This window comes from Thermobia domestica, chromosome 9 (assembly GCF_964235325.1).
Source record: "Thermobia domestica chromosome 9, izTheDome1.hap1.1, whole genome shotgun sequence".
Taxonomy (NCBI): Eukaryota; Metazoa; Arthropoda; class Insecta; order Zygentoma; family Lepismatidae; genus Thermobia; species Thermobia domestica.
Genome location: NC_137462.1, coordinates 66,350,860 through 66,377,149, shown reverse-complemented (window position 1 = coordinate 66,377,149; position 26,290 = coordinate 66,350,860). Strand labels below are relative to the sequence as shown.

Below are 26,290 nucleotides of genomic sequence, written 5' to 3'. Positions count from 1 at the left end.
GACCAATCTGCTTTATCATAGCGGGGGATGAGTCTGGGAGGGGGTGGTGTGTTGGTGATAGAGATAGTGGATACTTGGAGGCTGAGTTTAATTGGGACATGATCGCTTCCTATTGGATCTAAGATATCGATATGAATACGGTGTGATAAAGAGGATGAAGTTATGGTGACGTCTGGAGTAGTATTGGATTCTGGGCGGGTGGGTTTAGGTAAAGGATGAATTATACCGGTCGTAGTTGTGACAATGAAATTCGTGAAAGTTGTCTTATCTCTATCAGAGCGGCTATGAAAGTTAATGTCTTCTAAAATGATGTAATGACGGAAGTTGTTAGAGATGTATTGAAAGAGTGATAGTGGAATTGTGTGACCGGGACGAACATAAATGGTGGCTACTGTTACACATAATGACTTATAATAGAGAGTAGTAATGAGATGTTCTGCTAGATTTTGAATTGGAGAGGAATGAATACGATGAGGTATATGAGGTGAAAAACCTATGGCAACGCCGCCATTAGCACGGCGAGCTGGTATGGTACTATCATGGCGAAGAATGTGATATCCTGGAAGGCGGCAAGTGAGCTTGGGTGCAAGGTGCGTTTCATTCAGAAGGAAAGTATTATTGACTTTTTCTTCTAGTAGCAGTTGTTCAAAAAGGAGTTTATGGGTGAAAAATGAGCGGATGTTGAGGAATAAGAATATGAGAGCCATGGTGAAAGCCATATTGAAGATGGATTTAGACAGTAGTTGTGAGAGGAGTTGCATGGAAATGTACGTAGGGGCCATTTTAGGTAGCATGGAAGTCAAGATGGAAAAGGTTGCGAGCGGCATGTTGAACATGCTGTAACATGAGTGGCCGTGCGAAAGGATGGACGTTCTGAAGGGTCAAAGTGATGAATGCTAATAATTGATGAAGGGTGACATATTGATTGGGTTCCAGTGGTGTATCCACTGTTTGATTCTGAGCGTCGTGAGTACGAATGGTACTATTAGTTCTGGTTTAGTCTCTTCTGGAGTAAGCCGAGATTTACATTTATAACTATAAGTTGGATGAGATCTTTCGTGGCAAGTATTACAAGTAGGAGCTTGTTGAAGATTAGTGCAGGTGCGAGTTGGATGAGGTCCAGAGCAATAGCCGCATTTGAATTATTTTGTGCAGCGATCAGTGGAGTGCGTATTGTATTCCTGGCATCTTTCGCATCTAAGAGGAAGTGGTGCTAGTGATCGTGACGGTTCTACACGATGTCTCTTTTTCAAGATGAATACTCCATTATCTAGTAGATCGTTGATCGTTTCTTGTGAAGTGGTCAAGATCCGGACCATGTAGGAAGGCCCCTGGTTATTCCGAATACGGGTACATTTTTTGAAGGAATAGGCTTCCTCTCGTAGTTCATCTTCAATCTCTGCATCTGTTATCGACGGATCGACCCCGCGGACCACTACCGACATGGTAGGTGGTTGGCGTGGGGGTGGGCGCTGTTTCTGCTTATTGTTAGTGAGTGGAGAAAGTGTTGCGGTTTTTCCGAAGATTTCGAAGCTATGTTTATCTCGGATGGTTGTAGCAAAGTTTGGTGATGATGACTTAATGATGAAGCCGTTCTTGGTTTCTACTATTTGTGATATCTCAGAGCGTGGTCGGTATTTCAGAGTTTGTTGAAGAAGGAGTTTCGAATTCCGGTACTTAGGATCGTAATTTTGAAAAAGATAGCTATAAATGTCCGGTTGCAGCTTTGGAGGAGGCAGAGGAGGAAATTCCTCGTCAATGATGAGACGGTCATCGTCTGAACTAGAGATGCTGTGGGCATCTGTATGGTATTTCTTGGATGGTGGCGATCTTGACGACGGTACTGGGCAGCTAAGAGGGGAGCGAGATAGATCTGGGCTTGTTTCTGCTGTAGACTTTTCCCTACGAGGCTTCCGCTTTTCCGTCTTCGTCGAAATAGTAGAAGGTCGGGAAGCTGATGGTTCTGAAGCCTGTCCGGTATCCATAGCCAGATACAATAAGCGATGAGAAATTATACACAGCCAACTGTGAAGTGATGGAAGCGAAGCGAAACGAAGGATTCAAAATTGATGAGCAAAAAATACACAATAATAGTGTACTTCAGCAGGCTTCCTTTTGGGTGAAACCCTCGATCTCTCGTAACCTGTCGCCCGTAACTGAATTCCAATTGCCGTGCGTCCACACGTACGCAAAGAAGACAGTCTAGACTTGTTACAAAAGCTGTACTGCACCAGCTGGTTAAGTATGATGTTCAATGCGCCTGAGCTCCAACCTATAACTTTAGCTTTCAAATCTTTCAGTTACGGTTATGTGTGATTTCACGTTTAACAGAGACAAACATTTTAAGTATTTGTACTTTAAATAGTCTAAATTAGTTAACTATATCTTTTTCATAAAGTTTATGATATAAAATTATTGTTCAATGCCTTTGTATTTTAATAAACCTTCTCTAAAATCAATGCATGTGAATTGTGATTCCATCTTCCGAGTTCTTTTAATCTATATGTTGAGGACGTTTATATGTTTGTAGTCAATTCTTTCGACAATGAGATCTCGGAAACTACAGGCTCTAGAAAGATGACGTTTCCACTTATCGATTGGAAATTTTGCGTAGATTGTCCAGTTCTAATTAAATATTTAAAAAAAACATGGCCATTATTTTTTATTACATTTTTCTTAGGGTACACTAGAAGCGTTGAAATTTTAAAAAAATAACTAAAGCATCATATCCTATGCATTATACATTCCAACACCACATTGTTGTATATTGTGGTTGTATACGTCTCAGGCGTTAGTTTTATAGCCAAATAATAATGAAAAAGGAAGGATAACCATTTCTCGAGTCTAAGATAAATCTTTATTTTTTGAGCGTTTTGCCCAATGAACACCATATATAACTGATATTATAATTAATTGTATATGTAATATATTCGCTTATTACATACTGCATGCAAGAAGAAAGAAAACACTAGTCATACATGAATTAGAAACTCCAACCGGAAGTAGGCTCAAATCTTGCAAACGGTGCGAGATACTGAAAAATTAATCGAATAAATTCTCCCCTTGTCGATTTTTATCAAGATGTCCTTCACTTGTGTCTGTAAAGGAACATGCACAGATGTTGTGAGGAATGACAAGGAGATTCATCCTCATTCAGTTGAAACCTTTATTATTAGGCTTTCAAAACTATGCTCTGCATAAGTGTCACAAGTCTTAGCCTATAGAACGGCTTTGTTTTTCCGTCTGTCGGCAGATGTCAGAGCAAAAGCGGTTGTTAGCAATCGATTCATTGTCCCAAAGATTAGTTCCATCACCTTCGTTAACTCTCTATTCAAACTAGAAGTGGTCCATTTCCGGTTTCAACGTTTATCGCTATAGAATAACGTTTATCGCTTTTCCATTGTCATTGTTATCGATTTTTAATGATTACAATGTAGATTGGCCTTTTAAACTATATCTTAACTTTGTTAAGTAACTACCGTTCGAGAACTAAATGTAGGTGGTAATCAGTGATTATTTAAGGAGTTTTCTCGGAAGGGGGAGAATTCTCCGCCCCAAAGCTACGTAATCCTCCCTAGGGGCATATCTCCAATCGCGCTCAACATCGTTAACAATATTTTTACAGTAGGCCTATACTACTTTCACCGTACATGTATTGAAATTTCTTCCCTTCCTCCGGGGGAAATGTTCTGAAATCATCTGTGTGACAATGAGAATTATATATTTTACGTGAATTGCAATAGTATGATTTAAAGTCTCTGCTAAATACGTAGTTACTTTAATTTAGACGAGTTTTGGGATGTTACTATTCATTACAGTACAGGGCTAAATAGTCTAATATCATAGAGTTACTAAAATAACCACTAGAGACACAATCGGCGCTAATATGTGATTCCAGCTACTAGAGCATTGCCAATTGAAGTCATTTGTTTTCCTTATATGGCAAAAAGCAGTTGCCTGCTATTCGTTTTATCGATGATGATAATAATAATAATAATAATAATAATAATAATAATAATAATAATAATAATAATAATAATAATAATAATAATAATAATAATAATATACAAGTAATGATACAAAGCACTTATGTTCATTACGCTTATGTATCAAGTCGATCATTTTGTACCTCCTCCGAAAAAAGTCCTGCATAATTCCCTGACTACGTGTTCATTATTCACTTTCCATAATGGTTAACTCTTTCTGGAATGAAACCGAAACCTTTTGAATTGCAAGCTAATATTTACATATTTTTAAGTGTCCAAATATGGAAATATTCATGAATATTCATAACCGCGTATCATTTCCTTTTTAAATTCTGGTCTTTTTTAGCCTTTCCAAGTGCTAGAATTTTGTTTCTATCCTATATTGGAAATTTTGTAATACGTCATTTCCAATAATTCTGGTAGATCTGATTCACTTATATTTCAGTCTAGAGATTGAAAGTTTGTACCTAAAGTGACAATGAATGGTTAAGGAACAAATAGAGTGTCCTGATTCCAGTTTAGCACTTACTTTTAGGAAAAATTTAGATTACTGTAGACTTAATTGTAGAAGCGAAACTAAGTTATTGTACTTACTATTATTACTACAAATAATAGTAACAAGAATCAATGAAGTAAGACTTATTGTTCTATTTAACGTTATAATGTTTAACCTTATTATGTAAATTAACCTTATAATGTTTAATTTGATCTTGCAGGAATTTTACTGCTATTACTACTTTTATATGGATTAAGTATGATTCCCTTCGTATATGTTTTGAGTCTTCTTGTGAAAACAAAAACTGGGCTTTTCGGTATCTTAATTTTTGTGAACTTCTTTGTATGTGAGTATTTTTCTTAAAAAATTAAGTTTCATATTTTTTTCTATATTGAGAGACAGAAATATTCATTAAAAGCTCATACTGATAAATTTCTAATTTCTGAAACTCGTTTATAAATATTTGTGATATTTCCAGTGTTTTTATTAGTTGTTTGTTTTAGTCATTCAATATGTTAAAACATAGTTTTTTTTTCTTTTAAGTTCCTAAGTTCATATTATTTGAAGTATTTCTTTTTTTTCATTCATTTAACAAAAGAAATTTGATAATCTTCCAAAAACTAACAATTGTTACTTGTTTACAACAATAACTTTCTATAAATCATTGTTTAGTTAAGGACAATAACTATCTATATATTGGAAGATATTTTTACTTTTTTTTTAACAGAAAGATAAAACAGCAAATTCTGAACAGTTAGTTATAAAAGGAAATCTTCTTCTAATAATTTGCCAGGAGGTAATGTACCTAAAATGGAAGCCACATTGCCTCACTGAACTGCTATGCTGATATTATATCAGAAAAGTAGTAGCCCGCTTGACGCCAGTAACATGTGCAATACGTTCGCCTACTTCTTTGATGAAATTGAGATCTTCGAGGCCCTAAGTGCCGCTCGATTCAATGGCTACGGATTCGAACATGCATCTATCAAGTAGATCTTTATATTTTCTTCTTCTCTCGCATTCTCTGTGGGCTGCAATATCTCCTTCTCGAGGTGAAGAAAGAGTGAGATTTTTCAGAAGCAGGTGAAATCCCAGAGAAGAATCCTTCCCCTCTTCCATGGCACCAGCGTCATACCATCTGGTCTTTTGCCATCAGATCTGTTACACCCCGCAGATTCACGAACAGATGGAACTTCCACTGATGTAAGTGCTCTCCAGATAATGTCATTCACGTTCGAATGCCTCACATGTCTTCCTGAGCTACTTATGCAAGACAGACCGTGTAGACCCTTCTGCTTGACTGATGCACCACATTTAGAGCAGTTGTGTGATTCACAGATGTCTACTCCTAAGCGAAGTGCAACTGCAATAGAAAACTTTCGTTTGGAAGGTACAGTCCGAGGGTGTGTGAAGGTAATGCCTGTAGCCAAGCACCTGAAATTTGTGATGAGGAGGCGAGAAGTTTAGCCTTCTCCTCTTGACTGTCTGCTTCTTTTGTCATAATTTGATAATTGGCTTGTCCCAAACTGATTGCGAACTTCTGCCCGTTATTTCAGGATGACTTAAACGAGCTAGGTTAGACCAGTCAGATATACAGTCTTGGACATCAGATTCTATGTGAGGCTCACCCAGTTGATTGAGGAGTATCTCAATGGTATGCCGGGATCCATAGAACGACGCTAAAAATGAAGGATACGAAAAATCGACAGCCCGACTATTACCAACACCTCCAGAATCAACTAGAAGGGAGGACTGTATCCATGCATTACTATTTAGGTTCCAGTTGAGTAACGATTCCAGTCCACATTTCAGAACTGTGTCAAACTTCTCTAGAAAATCACTTCACGCCAAGAAGTAGAACAGCGTAAAAAATAGAATATTCTCAGCATGGAGAACGACACACGAAGGAGATAGCTGAATGTGCTGAGACAGGGCCAGACGTGACAAGAAAAAAATCTTTTTAGTTTTTTCGACTATCAAATAACGTGTTGCCTCAGGTGAAAGGGCTGCACCAAGTAGAAAGGCTGAAGAGGTTTAAATAAGTTGTATTCCCGGTGCTGAATTTTTAAATTGTGAATGTAACACTTCCATTTGATCTTACGAAATTCCTAAAAGTCGTATTTCACACTTCATAAAATTTAAGTGTAGTCCGATGTGTGCTGCCATAGTTCGAATATTGTGTAATTCACTTATAACTGAGTCAGGATCTCCTGCTATAGTACCGTCACCTAAGTACCAGATATTTAATTCAGTGTTAATCCTAGGCACTATGGACTGAATTGTCATGGCGAACAAAGTGGAACCTAAAGGATCGTCTTGTTGTACTCCACGTTGCGAGAGTATAATCCAGTGTCTTGTATTCGTTATAAAATATAGGGAGAAGAAGAAGTGAAACTGGAAATTGAAAATGAGACATCATTAAATCCGAAGTTTTATATAATTTCTTTATATTTCTATAATACAGTAGTGTTCAAACTATAAATTAAGAAATTTAATAATGTTTGTAAAACTATTTTTAATCAATATCAAAAGAACTATTAGATACTATATGATGTATATGCCTATGCTTCACATATATTCCTATGAGGAAACAACCGCTCATAATAGTTATGGGTTCGATTCTTATATGTCCCTGAGAGAATAACCAATGTATGATGGTAGAGATTCAATACCTATATGTCCCAGAACTCGAACCCAAATACAGAAGCATTAGTTACACCATTATCCGGAGTTCGGTACATTATTCAGGACCATAAAGGTTATCCATTGATAATTACAGTGAGTTCCTGTGTAAAGTTACCAGGGGTGCCCACAAGGGGGGGCTATGACGCAAACTGCGTCATTGAAATATTTGGGGGGGTTAAAAATCTATATAAATATGTTTGAGGGGATGTAAAAATTAATCGAAAAGTTTTTTTTCTCATGGAAGAACACCTACGGATAGACAATTGTATGGGGGTGCGTCATGGACATGAGGGGGGGTGGGCACCACTGAAGTTACTAACAACTTACAAAAGAAGAAGGAAGGGGTGAATCGAATATAAACTAGTACTAATAATTATCCGGCTTAATTTCCAATCATTTCTCCATGTAGCTTCAGAAAACTATAACATTAGGGTATAGACCTGAAACCAAAAAAATATTATGCACTAGCATTGCGTGAAAAAAAAAGTGTGATTTTTCACCAAACTTTAATAAGGAAAGAACTTCATGCAAATTCAGTTAAAATACCTCCTTGAGAATTCTGCAACGAAGAATAAAAATCTTATGTCCAATTCGTTACGTTATAACTAATTGCAGAAATGTAAAAAAGCAAAGCTATTGTTCTTCTAAACTTTGATTAATTTTCTGTATTGCTTTTCACTTTTATGAGTATGGTAAATGAGTATGGTAAATGGATATAATGATATTACCAAATCCTTTCACTATTAAGTTGCTGATAAGTGGAAGAAAAATTTTATATTTAAATCTAATTAACCTTTTGGGATTATTTAATTAATTTATTTGTTTATTTGTTTCATTTCAGTCTTTAATTTGATTGATGAATCCATCATACTTGGAACGTTGCCTCAGTTTTCCTTAGCTGATGGCCTTAGAAAATTATGGGCATTGATTATAAAGAATAAACAATGTCATCTAATTCCTGAAGAGATATTGGATCGTATGTGTATGGAAACAACATATAACCTATGGCTACCGTGTTGCAGTAAGATATTTATTTATGTGAAATCAATAATAACATTTCTTATTTACATAAAATTAGGGACTTGAGATATGGTCATATCGATATCACTTTTAGAAAAAATCATATCTGTTAAAAGTACTGCTCTATATGTGTTTGCTACAGATAATAATAATATTGTAGGTAATTTTCAAGTTTCTCGTTCCTAAGTCTTAGTCTTGGGAAATTCATACTTATAATTCAAAAGACAGCTGTACATATATATTCAGTAATTGAAAGCAAGGGATTATAAGTATAAATTATAATCCTTTACTTATAATCCCTTACTTGAATTACTGGTAACGAGTACTTTTTTCTTATTTTTTTTACTCGTAATCGATATATTTTGATACCTGTAATTTTTACTATAATTTGCTGGGATAATAATAATTACACTTTTAATGTAAAAGTGATTTCAGAAAATTCTTGAAACATAATCCAAAACAAATATGCTCAATTTTATTTATATTTCTAGAGATTTCATTATGTTATTTCTATTGCTATAGTCTATTTATTGTGCATTCACTACTAGAAAGAAGAAATTGAATGTTATCGTATGTTTCTGTTAAATTAGCATGACTATATCTGTTAGTCGAAATACAAAATATATCGCAATTCTTAACCCTTTAAAAAAATCTTATAATTTGTAAAATCAGTGTTTGTAATTTCAGGAAGATAAAAATATTGTAAATTCGGTAAATAAAAACTGAATTTACACGGACTATTTTTTTTCTTTCTTTAATCGTTAGAACCGAGAATTTCTGATATTTTACTTTTCATGGAATTTTAAGGATATGCAATTAGGGATTTGTTTCGTGTGAACTGTGTGCCTCATTATTTGAAGTTCTGTTCAATATGTTGCGCAAGTGCCTTTCCGTAGAAACATTGTTCTTTTATAAAAAGGATCAATCCTTATAGAAACAGACTCGCGTCAATTACCCGCTTGGCTGCGTTCAAATAAGAAAAATTAGTAAAATGTTCCGTTAGTTAGTCGCGTTTTATTATTAATATTACTATTTTATATCGGTCATTTTTGATCATTTTTGTAGGCCTCTCTTCCCTCCCGGTAAGCAGCGGGGCTGAATTTGGATTTAAACGACATCGGAAGTGTCACTGTTCATTTCAGCGTCTCCGAAAACTATGAATTCGACACTAATATCGGTCATTTTCGATCTTTTATATATATATCTCCCCCTCCCCTAAGTTGCACCTTCAAAGTGAAATGATAAATACCAATCCAAGCCCGAACCTCATCTATGTCGAAAATTTAATCGAGATCGGTTAGGTGGTTCAAGTGCTATTAAGTCACAAACATAATTACTTTCATTTTCATTTAAATAGATTTCTAAGTATTTACCTCTTCAATTAGTCAGTGGTTGCCGCACATGTGAAGTGGATTGAACAAAACAAATCTCACTTGTCTTACTATACAATATCAAAATATATCATATAGAATCCTGTAACAATTTCTTTACGTTTGATGATTTTTCATTTATTTATTCTTAGAAAATACATGCAATGAAAGGGCCACCTGCCACAAAGAAAGATCGTACTTGACTGATGATCGTAGAAATATTCAACGTAGTGTGTTGTTACTTCTTGCTGACTGTCTTCTCTATTTTTTTCTACTATTTGTAATCGAATATGAAGTTCTCTCCAAGATCCGAAAATCGATTGGCAGATTATTTAAGCAAAAGAAAAAGACACCAAATACTTCTGATTTAGAAGATATTGAACGAGAAAGATGTAGAATAACGCAAGAAATAATAGGTAAGTAGTAAGTCCTTCTATAAAATTATACATTGTTTCTAAATATATAGACAAATATTTATAGATAAAATAAATAAGACAAAGTTTAAATATCATATCTGTTTACCAGTTCACATTTCGTTATTAATTAGTTCATATTTTACTTTACAGCAAGTTATGTATGTTTCACTCCTTTTATATTACACAGTTTTCCCAAAGAAATAAACGAGAAACCTTCTGATAGTAAAAGTTCTCAACATATTCATTATATATGAGTTTTAATTATTTTATTTAACTATTTAATATTCCCAGGGGATTAAGAGTAAGATCATATTAATTGAACATCTAGATTTTCTTCAGCTCTAGGTATCGTTGAGATTGAAGAAAAAAAGTTAATTAAAATCAAAGTCAATCCATCAGTTGTCAACTGTTTAGCAATTTTTATGCACACTACTGCACAGTGTTCTTAATTTCGCCACACCACGTTAAATGAGAATGTTCTCTAGGTTCTCTTCTTTTCTCTTGATATTCAATCAAGGTTTCCTTCTGTCCGTCAATCATAATTTTTCTTTCAGTATGTTCCGTTTATTACTGCTTCAGTACTTTTATTTCCAAGATAGTATTTGTTATTGTTGTGATGTACCTAACTTTTTTTAACTTCCACATATTATTCCTAGCATAAACACCCTCTTCATGATTCATTGAAGCTCGCTACGCTCACTTCTACCATTTAAATCAATCGGCATATGTGTGTCTATCTGTCCCACAATAACTCTCGTAAAACTTACTAGGTTTTAATGCAATTAGGTATATGGCTTTTACCAACCTTCCGAAATAGTCTTATTATTTAGAGTTACAATTTACCAATAACAAGGGAGTAAAATTCACCCTATATTGAAAGTTTGCAAATATACATACGAAACAATTTTCCACTACAAACTGTGTATAAATTATTCAATTTTGATTTAAAAAATATATAGTATATACTTCTTTTAGGGTATCCTGAGCATTCTCATTGATTGCTATTGAAATTGATCAAGAATAAATGGTAAAAATGAATCAGTTTCCCTGAATTTCAAAGTTTCCTTATTTAAATATTATGATAAAGTAAACGTATTTGATGACATTCATCAAAGTGACATACGAGGGTGTCCAATGAGTTAGCTACCTAGACAGGAAGGAATGCAGATAGGCTTAACTGGTCATCACTGATTTTCGATGTAGTCCCATGAAGATCTATGCACCGTCGCCACTTTGTCGCACCATCCGCAGAAGGCTGTGTGCAAAACTTCTTCGCAGCGGGAAATCGTGGTGTTTCCACTGCATAGACTCCTGCTTGCTCTCAGGATTCTGAGATGGATCCAGGTTTCGTCCCCTGTCAACAGGTTGAACTAGGAATTTGTCCTGGTTTTCCTCAAAGAAGTCCAACGAGAGGTGCTCGAACTTTTATTTCGAGCCTGCAAATCTATTTGTTCTATCTATCTGCGCCGTGCAAATCTATTTGTTCTATCTATCTGCGCCGTGCAAATCTATTTGTTCTATCTATCTGCGCCGTGCAAATCTATTTGTTCTATCTATCTGCGCCGTGCAAATCTATTGTTGTATTGTATTGTATTTATTTCGTCCTTTTTTCATACATTTAGCACTGTATTGCAATGCATATGAAGTGGACACGTCATTTATATATAAACACAAAAGTAAAAAGAACAATAATAATGAAAATTACACACACTAGGTTAATAATTAAACATTACACCTTACATCTTATCCATTACATTTTGCATGATATTATTAAAAATAAAGTAAGAGTAATTATTACTTGCAGTGTATGTAGAAATCCTTGAACATATATCAAATGCTAAAAACAAGCAACGACAGTGGTTACTATAGATAATGTAGGTTTTTTTTTTTTTTTTTTTTTTTTTTTTTTGTTAGCAATTCATGTATTCCTCTATCGAGTAAAAGCAATGTTTTAGTAAATATTTCTGTAGTTCTTTTTTAAATTTAGCAACAGATTTTTGAGTCTTTATATCTTTGGGAAGTTTATTGTATAGCATGATACCCGCGTATTTACACCCTTTTTCATATAATACGGTTCTGTGTTCTACAATGGAAAAGTTTTGTTTGTTTCTTGTATCATGATCATGTTTTTCTTCTACCCGCGTAAGAACACCTTCTAAATGTCTCTTTACAAATATCAGTAGATTTAAAATGTACAAACAAGGTACTGGGAGTATACGAATTTTTTTAAATATTGGTTTGCAGTGATCTTTTGGTTTAGCAGCCGCCATCATTCTTATTATTCGTTTCTGTATTGTAAAAATTACCTTGGCTTTGTGTGTATTTCCCCAAAATATAATGCCATATGTTAAATTTGACTGGAATAATCCAAAGTAAATCGTTTTTAAAGTAGACTCTTTTAAAACATTTTTGAGTACTTTAATTGCGAAATAAATTTGATTTAATTTTTTACCAAGTTTAGTTATTTGTACATCCCAGGAGAGATTTTTATCTATCCAGATTCCTAAGAACTTAGTGGAGTTCACATAGTCTATTCCGTTATTTTCAATTGAAATATTAACAGGCTGCGTATGTTTGTTGCGGATATGATGAAAATTGATTGCTTGTGTCTTTTCAATGTTTAATTTAAGCTTATTTTCTTTAATCCACTGAGATAGTTTATGAAGGATTTCATTTGCATTACCTTCAACATCCTCATTTGTGTTCCCTTTTACTATGATATTAGCATCGTCTGCATAAAGGGATAGTTCTGCTGGAGCAATATTACATGGTAGATCGTTAATGTATATCAAAAATAATAATGGACCTAATACAGATCCCTGTGGCACTCCACATGATATTTCTTGTTTTCCTGATGTGTAGTATGTAGTTTGGTCTGTATCTTTGTTACTGTATGTAATTTCTACTACTTGCTGCCGATTTTCCAGATACGATTTAAACCATTTGGACGCAATGCCTCTTATTCCATAATCTTGGAGCTTTGAAAGAAGATTTCTATGTGACACTAAGTCAAATGCTTTGGAAAGATCAAGGAAAACACCTATACATTTCTCCTTACTATCTAAACTTTTATGTACAATTTCTACAAAATTATATATTGCTGTTTCCGTGGATTTCCCTTTTAGGAAGCCATGTTGCTCGTGTGTAATTAGATCATGTTTAAGTAAAAAGGATGATAGCCGGATACTCATTATGGTTTCTAAAATTTTGGAAAAAGTTGAGAGAAGTGAAATAGGCCTATAATTTTCAAGCTCTGATTTGTCGCCTTTTTTATAAATTGGTTTTACTTTTGCAATTTTTAATATACTAGGGAATTCTCCACTTAAGAACGTCATATTAATGAGGAAACACAGGGAATCAGCAATATATTTAATGCTTTTCTTTACAATACTTGGCGGTATACCGTCTACGCCAGCTGACCATTTACTTTTCATCTTATTCACCACTTTTATTATTTCTGCATTTGTAACTGGATGCAGATACATTGTATTGTTGCAAGTTTTTGAGAATATTTTCGTGGGCATTGCTAGCTCACTATTGTACGTTTTTGATAAGTTGCTGTAATAATTATTAAATAGGTCAGCTATTGTACGAGGATCTTTAATTACGTTGCCATTTTTAATTACCTCTAAATTACCGTCATCATTACGAGTGTTTACACTTAACTCGCTTTGCACTAGTTTCCACAACGCCTTCGACTTATTATCGGATTTTTTAATGATTTTGTCGTTGTGTAACTGTTTTGCTGCTTTCAGAACTCCTTTATATATGTTCTTATATCTTTTGTAATATGTCTCTGTATATGGGGATAGATTTCCTTGTGTTTTAGCCTTGTTAAGAAGTCTCATTTTTTTACTTGCTATTCTGATCCCTTGTGTTACCCAGGGTTTTGACTGTTTTCTTGAAGTTACACATTTTACAACAGGGAATGCTAGATTGAAATAGAATGTTATGGTGTCAATGAAGTAACTGAAAGCTTCATTGACCTGGTTATACAAGTAAAGCTCGTTCCAATTTTCTTCCCTGAGGAGGTGATTAAAATATTGTATATTTTCATCATTAAATTTTCTTTTGTACGTTACATTACTTGTTCTTGTATTACAAAAACTTTTATTGGGAGTTACATGTATATCGAGTACTTGGGCAAGGTGGTCTGAAAAACCACTGTTGAAGACGTCTACTGTGTTGTAGTTAAGATGTTTGCTCACTATGAACTGGTCAATTGCACTTTTGGAGCATTTTGTGATTCGTGTGGGAACTTTAACAACTGCCTCCATATTAAATGAATCTAGAAGAAGTTCTACCTCGTGTTTTATCGGCTGTAAAAAATCTATGTTGATATCACCGACAATTACGACAGTCTTCTTGATTTTTATAAAATAATTTAGTATGGTGTCCATCTTATTTATAAAGATTTCTATATCACTGTCAGGAGTTCTATATACACATACAATTACAAAGTTATAATCTACAATTTCTAATGCACAACTTTCAAAGTGTTTTTCTACATTTAAATATTTAAACCTAGTACATTCTCTCGTTTTTATGTCCCTTTTTGCATATATACAAGCCCCTCCTCTATCTCTATTATGTCTGCAGTATTTGTTCTATCTATCCGCGCCGTGCAAATCTATTTGTTCTATCTATCTGCGCCGTGCAAATCTATTTGTTCGCGGCGTCACACAAACACGCGTTGTAACACAAACACTCTGCTCACGTCCACTCGTTGCTCCAACTGACCTCAAATTGCGCGCGGGGTTGCAGTGGACTTGGCGTGAGTGTCGAGCGTCAGTATTCTCCGCCCCTCCCTTCCTGTCTAGGTCGGGAACTTATTGGACGCTTCTTGTATATTTTCATTGAAAGTTTTCAGTCACTCCATTGTTTTAGGTTAAAGTTTGTCAAGAATGATATCATTCGTAGAAAAAGATATGAAATATGGGATATATGTTCTGAGGTTGTCCAGCCATCTCCAATGCTTGTATCTAGAATCAATCGGAAATACGGAAATAAATTAGAGATAAAGAGGGCCCCTTAGCAAGACAGCTCGCCCCCTTAAGTGATGCACCAACCTTTATCTACGTGCACCTCCTACATGCAGTTAGAGGTCTAAAGCAGCATGTCGTATGTGGTGTTGCGCCGCGGTTTTTATCCTGAGACATTTACCGGGCAGTGTGTGTTAGAGAAAGAAAGAAGAGTAAAATAGAAGATAGGAAAGCGCGTGAAGATTTTTCACCTCACCATTGGCTTGGGTAGTAGGAGGGAAAAACCTGGGAAACACATGGAGTCCAGGAAAACCCCCTTTATCGGTCATGCACATGCTCAAGTTATTTACATGGAAAACCACTCTAAGAAGGGGTGGAAAAAACCCATGTAAATTATTATATTACTGTCTGTATTTAATCTAACTTAAAAGCTGGGTGTGATTTAATCTAACTTGTTAATTGTCTGTAGTTTGGTGGGCAAGTTTGGTTAGTGGGTCTTTTTGTTATTTTTAAGCATGCAATTTGGTCCTTGGCCTCGCCTGGTCGTCATCGGTTTGCAGTGGTCGCAGCTGCTCAACTTCACTCCTATCCCTCGGGTTGTGTCTTTTTAGTGCTGCTCCCTCTGCATTGCTTGCTTCTAGTGGCTATCTGTGGTTTGGTTACATATACCTTCCCAGTCGTGGATCGATATCGAATCAATATATATATATATATATATATATATATATATATATATATATATATATATATACAATATATTTTTGAAAATTACGCATGAGTATTTTCACTCATCCATATATTTTTCCAGCTCAATCAGATCTATGTATTAATATGTCTCATTTTTGGATTTTTTTTTTTTTTTTTTTTTTTTGTTAAATGCTAGTAATATTTGTGAAATGTTTGAATTCTTAAATCTATTTTGTGTACTTGAATTTCATAAGATCCTTCTACACGAATTCAGTTCAAAGAGTATAAATGAAGCATGTATAAATCTATTAAATTTGCCTTCTTTTTCTTGGCATTCTGAAACTATCTATACTATGTCGGAACATTGTCGTTGGTGTTTGTGAGAAATTCTGCTCAACAGTTGTTGCCTGCCCTTGTATCAGCGATTTAAAACAGGTGAACGTTCATCGTAGTTCAGACTAGCACAGAGTACAGCTTGTTTTCGTGGTATTAGATGCCTTAACCACTCCTTTAGACTTTGCCACTAAAATCAGTCTTCTTAATACTGAAATCGTCTTATATAATTTGATTTCTGGTGTATGGTATGTGTACTTAAGTTATAGTCAATGCGTTATAGTATAGGTATAAATACCATATGGTTTTTACGTTTACTAATAAAGGAATGAAAATAATAGATTTAGTATTTTAAAATCAATATTTAAACAAATATATTGCAAAAAGAGTAAGCTTTTACAATTGAATGTTCGTTAGATATTCTAATTCAAATATTATTGTGTCATTATTTTCCTTTGGTTCCATAGGTCTTCCAGAAAAATTGCGTTCCAATTCTGATGTTTTATTGATAGAAGATCTGAGGAAAAATTTCAAGAAGTTTTCGGCTGTTAGAGGATTACAATATGGAGTTGGTTATGGTGAATGCTTTGGTCTTTTAGGGGTCAATGGCGCTGGCAAAACAACAACATTTCGAATGCTCACAGGAGACTTAGATCCAACTTCAGGAAATGCTTATCTTATGCAATGGAACTTACTTAATAGCAAACAACAGGTTAGAAATAGATTCAGTATGTATAAACAGTTTAACAGCTAATTGTCCTTTGTAGTTAAATAACTAACTTGTGTACTTTCTGAAAGTGTGGTGCCGGTTTCAGTTCCCAAATGAGTGTTCTTTTTCGGATCTCACAAGGAACGAACATGAACGTGTCATCGGGACATCCGAATCAAACCTAATCCATTCGATAAACATAATGCATCATCACTGTTCATTGGAAAATAATGGTTTATACTACATTCTCTTTAACATGAAACAAGCTTTGCAGAGGTGGTATATATTGATGTTCATAACGTACTAACGAGGAAAATTGGGAGAATGTCGATAAAATTCCCTCCAGAAATTCCTCCCATCAACTTCGGACCCCTGTGGAGTGGCCCCGGGTAAAAGCACACAATCCAAATATATCTCGAAAACTACTATAGGGGTTTAGAAATGTGTGTACCAAGTTTTGTATTGATAGACGGGATAGGTGTGAGGGGAAAGTGTGTATTGGTATACAAGCTTTCCCCTCTTATCTATTCTATCAATGCAAAACTTGGTACACACAATTCTTATTTTCCTGTATGTAACTCAATAATTCTATATTTTGTGTATTATACTTTATATTGTACAGATTGTAATTACTAATTGTTAATTAATAAGAACAAGTTCTTGCATATTATTTATTAATACTTAAATAATATGTGAAACATACATGCGTAGCATGGCATCTCAAACCTGCCTGTCATCCTCTTTTGCAGCGTTGCTAGACATCTACATTACAATACATATACTACTAGTGTTGTCAGTCACACACACTACAGTAACACATATTTATATTTCTTCCAACTTTCTTTTATAGTTCTTGCAACAAATAGGATACTGCCCCCAAACTGATGCTTTTATAGAAGCACTGTCAGGAAGAGAGATGTTAAGATTATTTGCTTCTCTGAGAGGCGTTCCAAAAAGAGATGTTGAACAAGAAGTCAACAAATGGCTTGATGCAGTAGGTATGTACATTTTATTTTTATTATTATTATTTGTGTCAGTATAAATCCTGGTTTATGTGTATTTACGTACTATGTATGTCTAATAAAAGATTAGAGTGGCCTGAAAAGTTAATTGAAACTATATTTCCTACCGGGTACATGAGCAAAAACTCACTGTCAGAAGCAGCAAGTGGCCAAGTTTTTCATGCATTAACAATCCTTTCATTTGTGTACCCTTGATTACAGGACACACATTCATATGGTAATTAAATTCATTCCAGAATCCCAATAAAAAATGAAATGAAATCTTTGAGTTTTACGTCCCATGGTTATGCCGGTTAGGCTAAAGGAGACGGTGATGATGAGAGATGAATGAAATGGTGGAATGAAGAAAGTGGGAGAAAACGGGACAACCCCGAGAAAACCCACGCACACGGTGTTTGTCCACCACTAAGTTCACTTGGCGGGAGCAGGGTTTGAACGCGGGATCCCAAGCACCAGAGGTGAACATTCAACCACTGAGCCACCGCGGCCCCAGAATCCCGATAATGTGTCTGCTGGGTATTCTATCCCGAAGTTTCTGAATGGACGTACGTAGATAATAGTAGAACACTGTCTTTAACGAACTCCCAAAGAAAGATATCGCATGGTGTAGGAATCAATGAGGAAAGTGGCGAAGAGGGATTGTTGTCCCATGAGCAGCATGCCCGATCAGTGCTGTGAAAGAACACTATTGAGAAACACTTTTACATTGCTCTGGAATAGAATGCAATCGCTATAATTGGTACTTATTTGGGGATGACAAAAAGATTCCAATGCATAGTTTCGCAAAATTTGTTACATGTCTGCTAATAAACAAACAAAATAAAACACGTGCGGAAATATGTGAAGATCTTCTGTGTAGCATTGTAACGAAGACGATAACTCCTTGGAAAACATCATAATAGATTACGAGACTTGTGTTTATGATTTACCTTGGAACAAAACCTCAGTCATTCCAAGAGATGGGAAAATCTTCGGCATGACCCAAAAAAGCACGTCGAAGTAGCTTAAACGTTAATGTAATGCTTATTGATTTCTTTGATTTTTGTGGTGTTGTCCATCGTGAATACGTCCCACATGGTTAAGCCATCAACAAAGTATTATCTAGTAGTACTGAGATGTTCGAGGGAGGCTGTGAGGAATAAGAGACGGGAAACTCGAAGAAATGGAATATGAATGGTGCACTATCATTTATTTATTTATTTATTTATTTATTTATCTATAACAGAGCTGTTGCTCCTTTTACAATAGGTATTACAATATATTAGGATGAAATTAGCAATACATAATACATACATAATGACACGTAATAATAATAATAATAATAATAATAATAATAATAATAATAATAATAATAATAATAATAATAATAATAATAATAATATAATTATAATAATAATAATAATAATTAATAATAGTAATAATACAAACTAAAATGCATAGTAAAGAACTCTGGGAAATGAAAATGTAAAAGAAAGGAAAAATAAGAAAGAAAAGAAGAATACAATAAAAAGCCAGAAACAGCAATATGAAGTATACAGGGTGTCTCAAAAGTCCCCGGACATAGGATAACTCTGTTATTATCAGAGTTACAACAACATGTAAGAGAGGAAACCGTCTCCAAATATGATGTTTTCAATCTAAAGTGAAGGATTTTTTTTTTTTAAATCGGATGAGCCGTTTGAGATGTAAACTCTTTATGCGTTCAATGTTAAATGAAAATGCAACGTTCCATTTACCTGAATCCATAACATAAGTGAATGCAGTTACTGTCTTTTACGCTTAACATGTCGATGGGCAGCCCGATTCTAAACAGTAACTTCATTCACTTATGTTGTGGGTCCAGGTAAATGGCAACGTTGCATTTTCATTTGACATTGGGCGCATAAAGAGAACAAAGTTACCCTATGTCAGACGACTTTTGAGACACCTTGTATATACATAGTTGGTACATACGTATATCACTAGACAAGAAAACAAAATACAAAATTGTGGAAAGTTCGTTCTCATGCTGATTACTTATCTTTAAATGCATTTTTATTTGAGATATAAATTTACTACATGACATAGAAAAATCAATACTTATATTACCTCTATTTAAGATATTGTATTACCTTGAAATTTTTACAAGTGGTGAGTTTTGATACAATATCATATTAGATATTTTACAATAGAATCTTTGTGTTGTTCGTAAGTTACTTTTTAGTTTAACGTATAATTTCTGTAAAAGCTCTTCATTTTCAAATATACCATTAACTAATTAATATAGAAACAAGTGATTTGCAATTTGTCTTCTGGCACATAAAGTACTACACTTAAATTCTTGTTATAATGTTTTGTATGATATATTTTATTTATATAAGGATATCTTGTATTTCTTATAGTATAGATATCGCAAAAACGTATTCTGTATTCTCTCAATTTTCTTAATGTAACACTCGTAATATGTATTCCACAATAGCAAGACATATTCTAGTTTACTACTAATAAAACTAATAATAATGTTATTGAAGTTGAGTTGTTTATAAGTTTTTTAGAATTCCGCAATAGAAAACCAAGAACTTTGTATGTTTCATGAACACATTTTTCGATATGTTGATGACGAGTAAGTATACTATCTAAAATTATACTTAGATCTTTAATATTAGTTGCTCTTTTAGTTAATATCTCATTCATTTTATATTCAAAGTTAAGAGAAGTATTGCCTACAGTTATGTTAGTTATTCAGCGACCATTCATAACATTTATTTAAATAGTTCTGTAACTCTAAACAGTTTATAGAATTAGTTTTTTTCTTGTATATGTTAAGGTTATCAGCAAATAAAAGATATTTTGAAAATTTTATGACACGTGGAAGATCGTTTATAAGTAACAGAAAAAATATTGGTCCCAAATTTGATCCTTGTGTTATGCCAGATTTCACTTTAAAAGTAAATGATTTTGCCTAACTGTAACAAACTGTTTACGCCCATTTAGGTAAGAAGTTACAAGCCTTATCAGTATTCAAAAAACTTGCAGATCGAATCGAAATGCAAATTATGCGCTAAAACTTTTGCTTGTGAGTTTGTTTAAAAAATGTGGAGTTTTCAGTCGCAAATGACTACTTGCATGTCAATATTCTGTTCTTCTTAAACAGGTCTGAAAAAGTACGGCGACAGAGAATGTGGTTCATATAGCCTTGGAAATAGGCGAAAGCTAAGCACCGCCATGGCTTTAATTGGAGACCCTCCAGTGGTGTTCCTTGATGAGCCAACCAGTGGAGTAGATCCTGCTGCTAGAAGGCGTTTATGGGATATTCTTCAGCAGAGGCAAAACGCTGGGCAATCAATTGTTCTCAGCTCGCAAAGGTAATAATTGAAAGAGCGAGATGTAAAAACGTCTTTGTTAATATATATTTATATCTTTTGTTAATATCATGCAAATAGACTAGTTAAAACCGTATCCTAGTGCTCAAAATAAGTTCTTTATTGTTGTTATTATTATAAAGTGAAGTGCTTGCTAATCTCTATTTCGTCTTTTGCTAGATCCGAAAATAGGGGTTTTGCTAAAATTCATAACTGTTACAGACTTTTCCAATATAGACATTTCCGAGATCAGCTTTTGTACAGATGCTCTTAAATCGGGGTTTCAAAACCGTAGTCATTACTAAACTACTTTGTTGCCCCCTGAAAATATGTTTTCAGAAAATTCCTTGAAAATCATTATATTTTTTTTCAAGATAAAAAATAGGCATTCCTGAAAACCTTTCTACAATTACCCCTAAACGATTTACAAAATTAAGGCTTGCTAAAACTGCTTTCTTACACTTTCAAATGAGTTCTTTATACCGTAATTATGTAAATCATTATAACCAATTTCAAGACAAAATTTAGAAAATCCATTTTTTACCTATTTTGGAAATTCCCTTAAATAAATTTTGGAAAGTTGAAATCTAATCTAATTGCTTTCTAGTACTAGAAATATGCTTTTACTAACTTTCATGAAATTCCATAGAGTGGTGTTGAGGACAAATTTGAGAAATTTGAGACATTTTCAAGAGAATTCCACAAAAAGCATTGGATAAGGTGTTTTTTTTTTAAGTGTCCAAGCCTAGTCAAACTACTTTCTTGCACTAAAAAAGAAAAATACGTAATTTCATGAAAATTGATAGAGCCTATTTCAGTTATATCTGTATTGAGGTATTCCAAACGGAGATTTTCTAGAGACAACCCCTGAATTAGTTTTTCAAGTTTATACATAACTAAATCATTTTCTCATGACTAAACATGAATTTCCACCAAATATCATGAAAATCCTTAGATTTATTTTCTGGATCTAATTGTAGTACATACTATCCCTCCTTTGAATTTTTTTTTCACAGACTCCACTAAATAAATTTCCGAAATTTACGACCTAGTTTAGTCGTGTTCCAAATAAAGATGTTCACCAAATTGTATCATAATACTTGGAACCGTTGTTAAGGTACACTACTGGGCATTAAAAATCGAACACTAAGAAAGAAGTATTGGACTGACGTCACATTTACATTACTGGTTTATTGGTTAAGATTTAATGGAGATGTCATCACTCAGACTATTTGCTCCCGTCACGATGAAGGCAATGGCCGCCACAAGCTAAACATTAAAACTTCGTAAAAATGTAAATCAAATATGATCTACAAATTAAGAGAATAACCCCAAAAACAATAAAAAGTCAAACATAGGTCGTGCAAAAGAGAAGGAACTAGTAATAGAGTATAAAATATATGACAAGAAACCAACTTAGAAAGAAGCAATAAGGAGAACTCAGAAGAAGAAAAATCTAACAGGAAAAATTTCATACCACGTTAACTATTCTAATCGCATGAATAAAATTTAGAATACAAGTCACTAAAGACCGCATTACGCCCTAAAATTTTATTAAGATTTGGTTAGATAGTTCTAAACATTCTCTGAGATCCGAGTATTCTGCACATTCTTCGAAAATGATTTACAGAAGTTGTGGAAGATGGAAGAACAGTAAAATTATAAGGAGTGCAGTTTTTCGATGCAATACGTATGCCAGACAGCCCTCTGGAAACAACACCCAAATGCAGGCCAGAGAATCACAGTTCAATAGAGGCCGAGTATTCCGACGTGAGTTCGTCTGGACGCTTAAACAATGCAGCAGCAATGCGGTCGTCGAATGCAGCAGCAATTTCAGCAGATTTGCTCCTTTTATTGCGAAAGAACTGCGGCATATTGCAACTACAGATTATGGACGGAATGGTAGCATAATGATGCGAATGTACAATCGATGCCTCCATGAAGACAATATACATTGGTACGGCGAACGTCGCCCACAGACACTCAAGAAGTATGACAAGTTCTTTTCGGATGAATTCTGTTTCAGTCTGCAGTATCATGATGGTCGATTTTGTATCTGGTGTCGTGACAACAAGCTGAGAAACGCCTGCATTATGCATAGCCTCACCGTGCATTATGGTATGGGATGCCATTGGACAACGTGCTCACTATTTTCTTATAAGTATTGACCAGATCTTGGATTAACCAACAGTACATTGAAGAGGTGCTAAGCCCGGTCGTAAGCCAGTATGAAGCCATTTTTAACAGGGTAATGCGCGACTGTCTGACACCCATCCATCCTGTAGTTCCTGGATGGACACAATGTTTCCTCGCCTTCTGATCCATGGTTGCAGAATGCCTTGCATGCCACAAACTTCCCGTATCTACTGGTAGTGAATTTCGGTAACGCGTCCAGATGCATGGTTTTGTAATAATGAATATGAATTTCATATTTTTCATTTTCTTTTAATGTAAAGAGATTTGTCATCCTTCCTGTTTCTTAGATATTTGTCTCTTAACGAGAAAATTTGTCAGACGAAGGTACTGAAAAACCCTCCATCCCTCTCCAGGGTGTCTACTAAAATTCCAAAATCAAATTTCGTGACTTTTTCGTGACCTTTTCCTTACCAAATCATAAAATTTCCTAACATTTTCAAGAGCGAATTTAGGTGTGAATTAGGCCAAATTTTCATCCATGCGATAGAAACGTACTTTGCTTGCGATTTGGTAGCGTCTAAAGCTGATCATAGACATTTTTGGTGGTGAATTTTGACGCTTTATAGAACAAAACTTTCCAATCTGTACTTACATTTGTACAGTTACAAAAAATCGTGACCCAAAAGCTAAATTTCGTGACTTTTTCGTGACTTTCATGACCGTTTTCTGATTTCGTGACTTTATCGTGACATTCGTGACTTTCGTGACCGATAGACACCCTGTTCTCTCTCTGTCATGAATTTGTGGAATTCTATAACATACTCTTATCATACAGTTCTCATATAGCAAATTTCGAGCCTTTAGGTCCAGCTGTTAAGAATTATCTTCGAAAAACTGCTCGTTCTAAGCAAACACCTAGAAGGTAAGAATAGGTAACGTCTTTATTTATTTATTTATTTATTTATTTATTTACGAGGTCCCGAAGATGCAGTAACCAGTCGCTCTTGCTATTTTGCTTTTTCATAGTAAATATTACACTACTCTAGTATACGAGAGACCCGCCTCAATTTCCGGTGGAACCTCATGTAATTCAGATCTCACTTCAAGCTGTAGGTTTACGTCTCATATAGTCTTGCTGCTGGAAAGGACGCTAAACGTAAATGCAATCAACCAGCTAAAGTAGCAGGGTACTTTGAACAAGAAGGAATAGATGATGAAATGCATTTTAGATATCTTTTAAACATGGAATCTAATGATGTTAGGACTATGTTGTGTTAGAAGATAGAATTAACTTCGTTGCATATATTATACTCGTTTATTTTATTTCTTTCATCTTGCGTTGTGTATGCTACCATTGAACCATACAGAAAGTTTTCGTACTTTCGATCTAAGATCATCTGTGCTTTTGGCTTAGAAGTCTAAAAGTTTGCAGTTCTGGAGTAAATTGAGTCCTGAAAGGCAGTCATCGCGGTACTTTTTTGAAAGCATCTTTCACCGATGAAAATGTCGAAAACTCGAAAGAGATTAAAGTTAGTAAAAGTCTGATCAGGGGAATAGAAAGAGTGAAAGAGAACACCAATTTATAACCGGTGTAATTTTGTCCAGTTATTCTTGCAATATGCTATCTAACATTGTCACGTAAAATGATCGGACCACTTCAATTGATGAATTCTGGCAGTTGTACACTCAGGTTTTGACATATGACTTTCAGTTCGTTACTACAAGACTCTTAATGCTGAAAACCTGTCGGAGGAAGCTGTAGTGAGTCAAGCCTGAAGCTGACCACCACACTACAAACATAACCTTCAGAGGTTCATCTGCGTCAAGCCCCTGAGCTTTTCGTTTCTTGTTATTGTAGAGCATCATTTTCTCGTCCCATGTGATCAATCGATCAATATATATTGTTATTTCATTACAGAGTCTAGGCATTATGTGGAAAAATGTATCGAGTTATTTTCGTTTTTCCATTGCTTACAATGTGTCCAAATAGTATTTGGTGACAGTAGTAAATATTTGTTAAATTTATCCAAATTTTACTTCGATCATATTCAACCATACGTTTCAACTTATCGGTAGTTGGATCGAGAGCCTTCTACTGCAAGGAGCATTTTTGAACCTTATGTATTTGAATTTTGCAAACCATTCTTGCACTGTTCTTGTTTCCGGCGCACAATTTTCAAATACTTTCGTTATGTTTTGAGCTACCTCTGTGACATTTCTGCCCAATTTGAAGTCGTAAAGTGTAAATGGGAGAACTTACATTGGTCCAATTCCGTTTCAAAGATCTGAAAGATGCAAAGAATATTAATTAGAGACAATGATGTGACGTCAGTAAACAGTGAGACTACACTTTTTAAAAGTTGTATTGCGCTTTGTTTAATATCAACATAAGTCGAATGTTATTTTAAATACAAGAACTAATTTTGAAGTGTACCGCAACTTAGAGAATGACCTTGTATATTGAATAAGATAATAGATATATACAGTTAGCAGAAGTACTTTGCAGATTTTAATAAGGATTAGCTAGTTGTTACTTCCACATTAGTTAATACTTTTTGTTATTGTATATGAAGCCTAAAAAAGATAATAATGTATATTCATCTCCCTAAAACTTATACAATTCAAAACATTTTTAACATCGTAATGCAAGTTTTATCTATGATGTAGTTGATACAAATTTCATTGATCTACTTTCCAGCATGGAAGAATGTGAAGCCTTATGTAACAAAATTGGTATTATGGTAAATGGTCAGTTTGTGTGTTTTGGTAACATCCAGGATTTAAAAACAAAATTTTGTCAAGGATTTTCTGTTTTAATAAAGCTAAAAGTATCCACTGAGAAAGAAGAAATACAAACACTAAATCGTACTGTTGAGAAAAATCTTCAACCGTGTATTTTGGAAGATGAACGCCAGGTAACTTAACAATTATCTTTTATCAATTTTTATAGTCTAACCTTCTTCCTGTTTTATGTCATGCCTTTCATATTACTGATTGTTTTATATTATGATCATTTGTCTCCAGATTTATAGCAGAAGTCTGTTCTATGAATTACAATTCATTGCGGTTTATGATCATTAAACATTTCGCTAGTGATCCAATTCTTT

The 26,290-nt window shown here is 34.4% G+C and overlaps 1 protein-coding gene across 1 annotated transcript in view; it reads left to right on the top strand.

Annotated features, from left to right (window-relative positions):
- The window catches only part of LOC145694711 (phospholipid-transporting ATPase ABCA3-like), a 147,661-nt gene that overhangs the window by 117,821 nt on the left and 3,550 nt on the right, over positions 1 to 26,290 (top strand). The window contains exons 19-25 of the mRNA XM_081771240.1: positions 4,703 to 4,828; positions 8,009 to 8,188; positions 9,710 to 9,973; positions 16,443 to 16,687; positions 17,535 to 17,682; positions 20,840 to 21,050; positions 25,882 to 26,098. Coding sequence (XP_081627366.1) covers positions 4,703 to 4,828; positions 8,009 to 8,188; positions 9,710 to 9,973; positions 16,443 to 16,687; positions 17,535 to 17,682; positions 20,840 to 21,050; positions 25,882 to 26,098 — 1,391 coding nt within the window. The remainder of the gene's footprint in view (positions 1 to 4,702; positions 4,829 to 8,008; positions 8,189 to 9,709; positions 9,974 to 16,442; positions 16,688 to 17,534; positions 17,683 to 20,839; positions 21,051 to 25,881; positions 26,099 to 26,290) is intronic.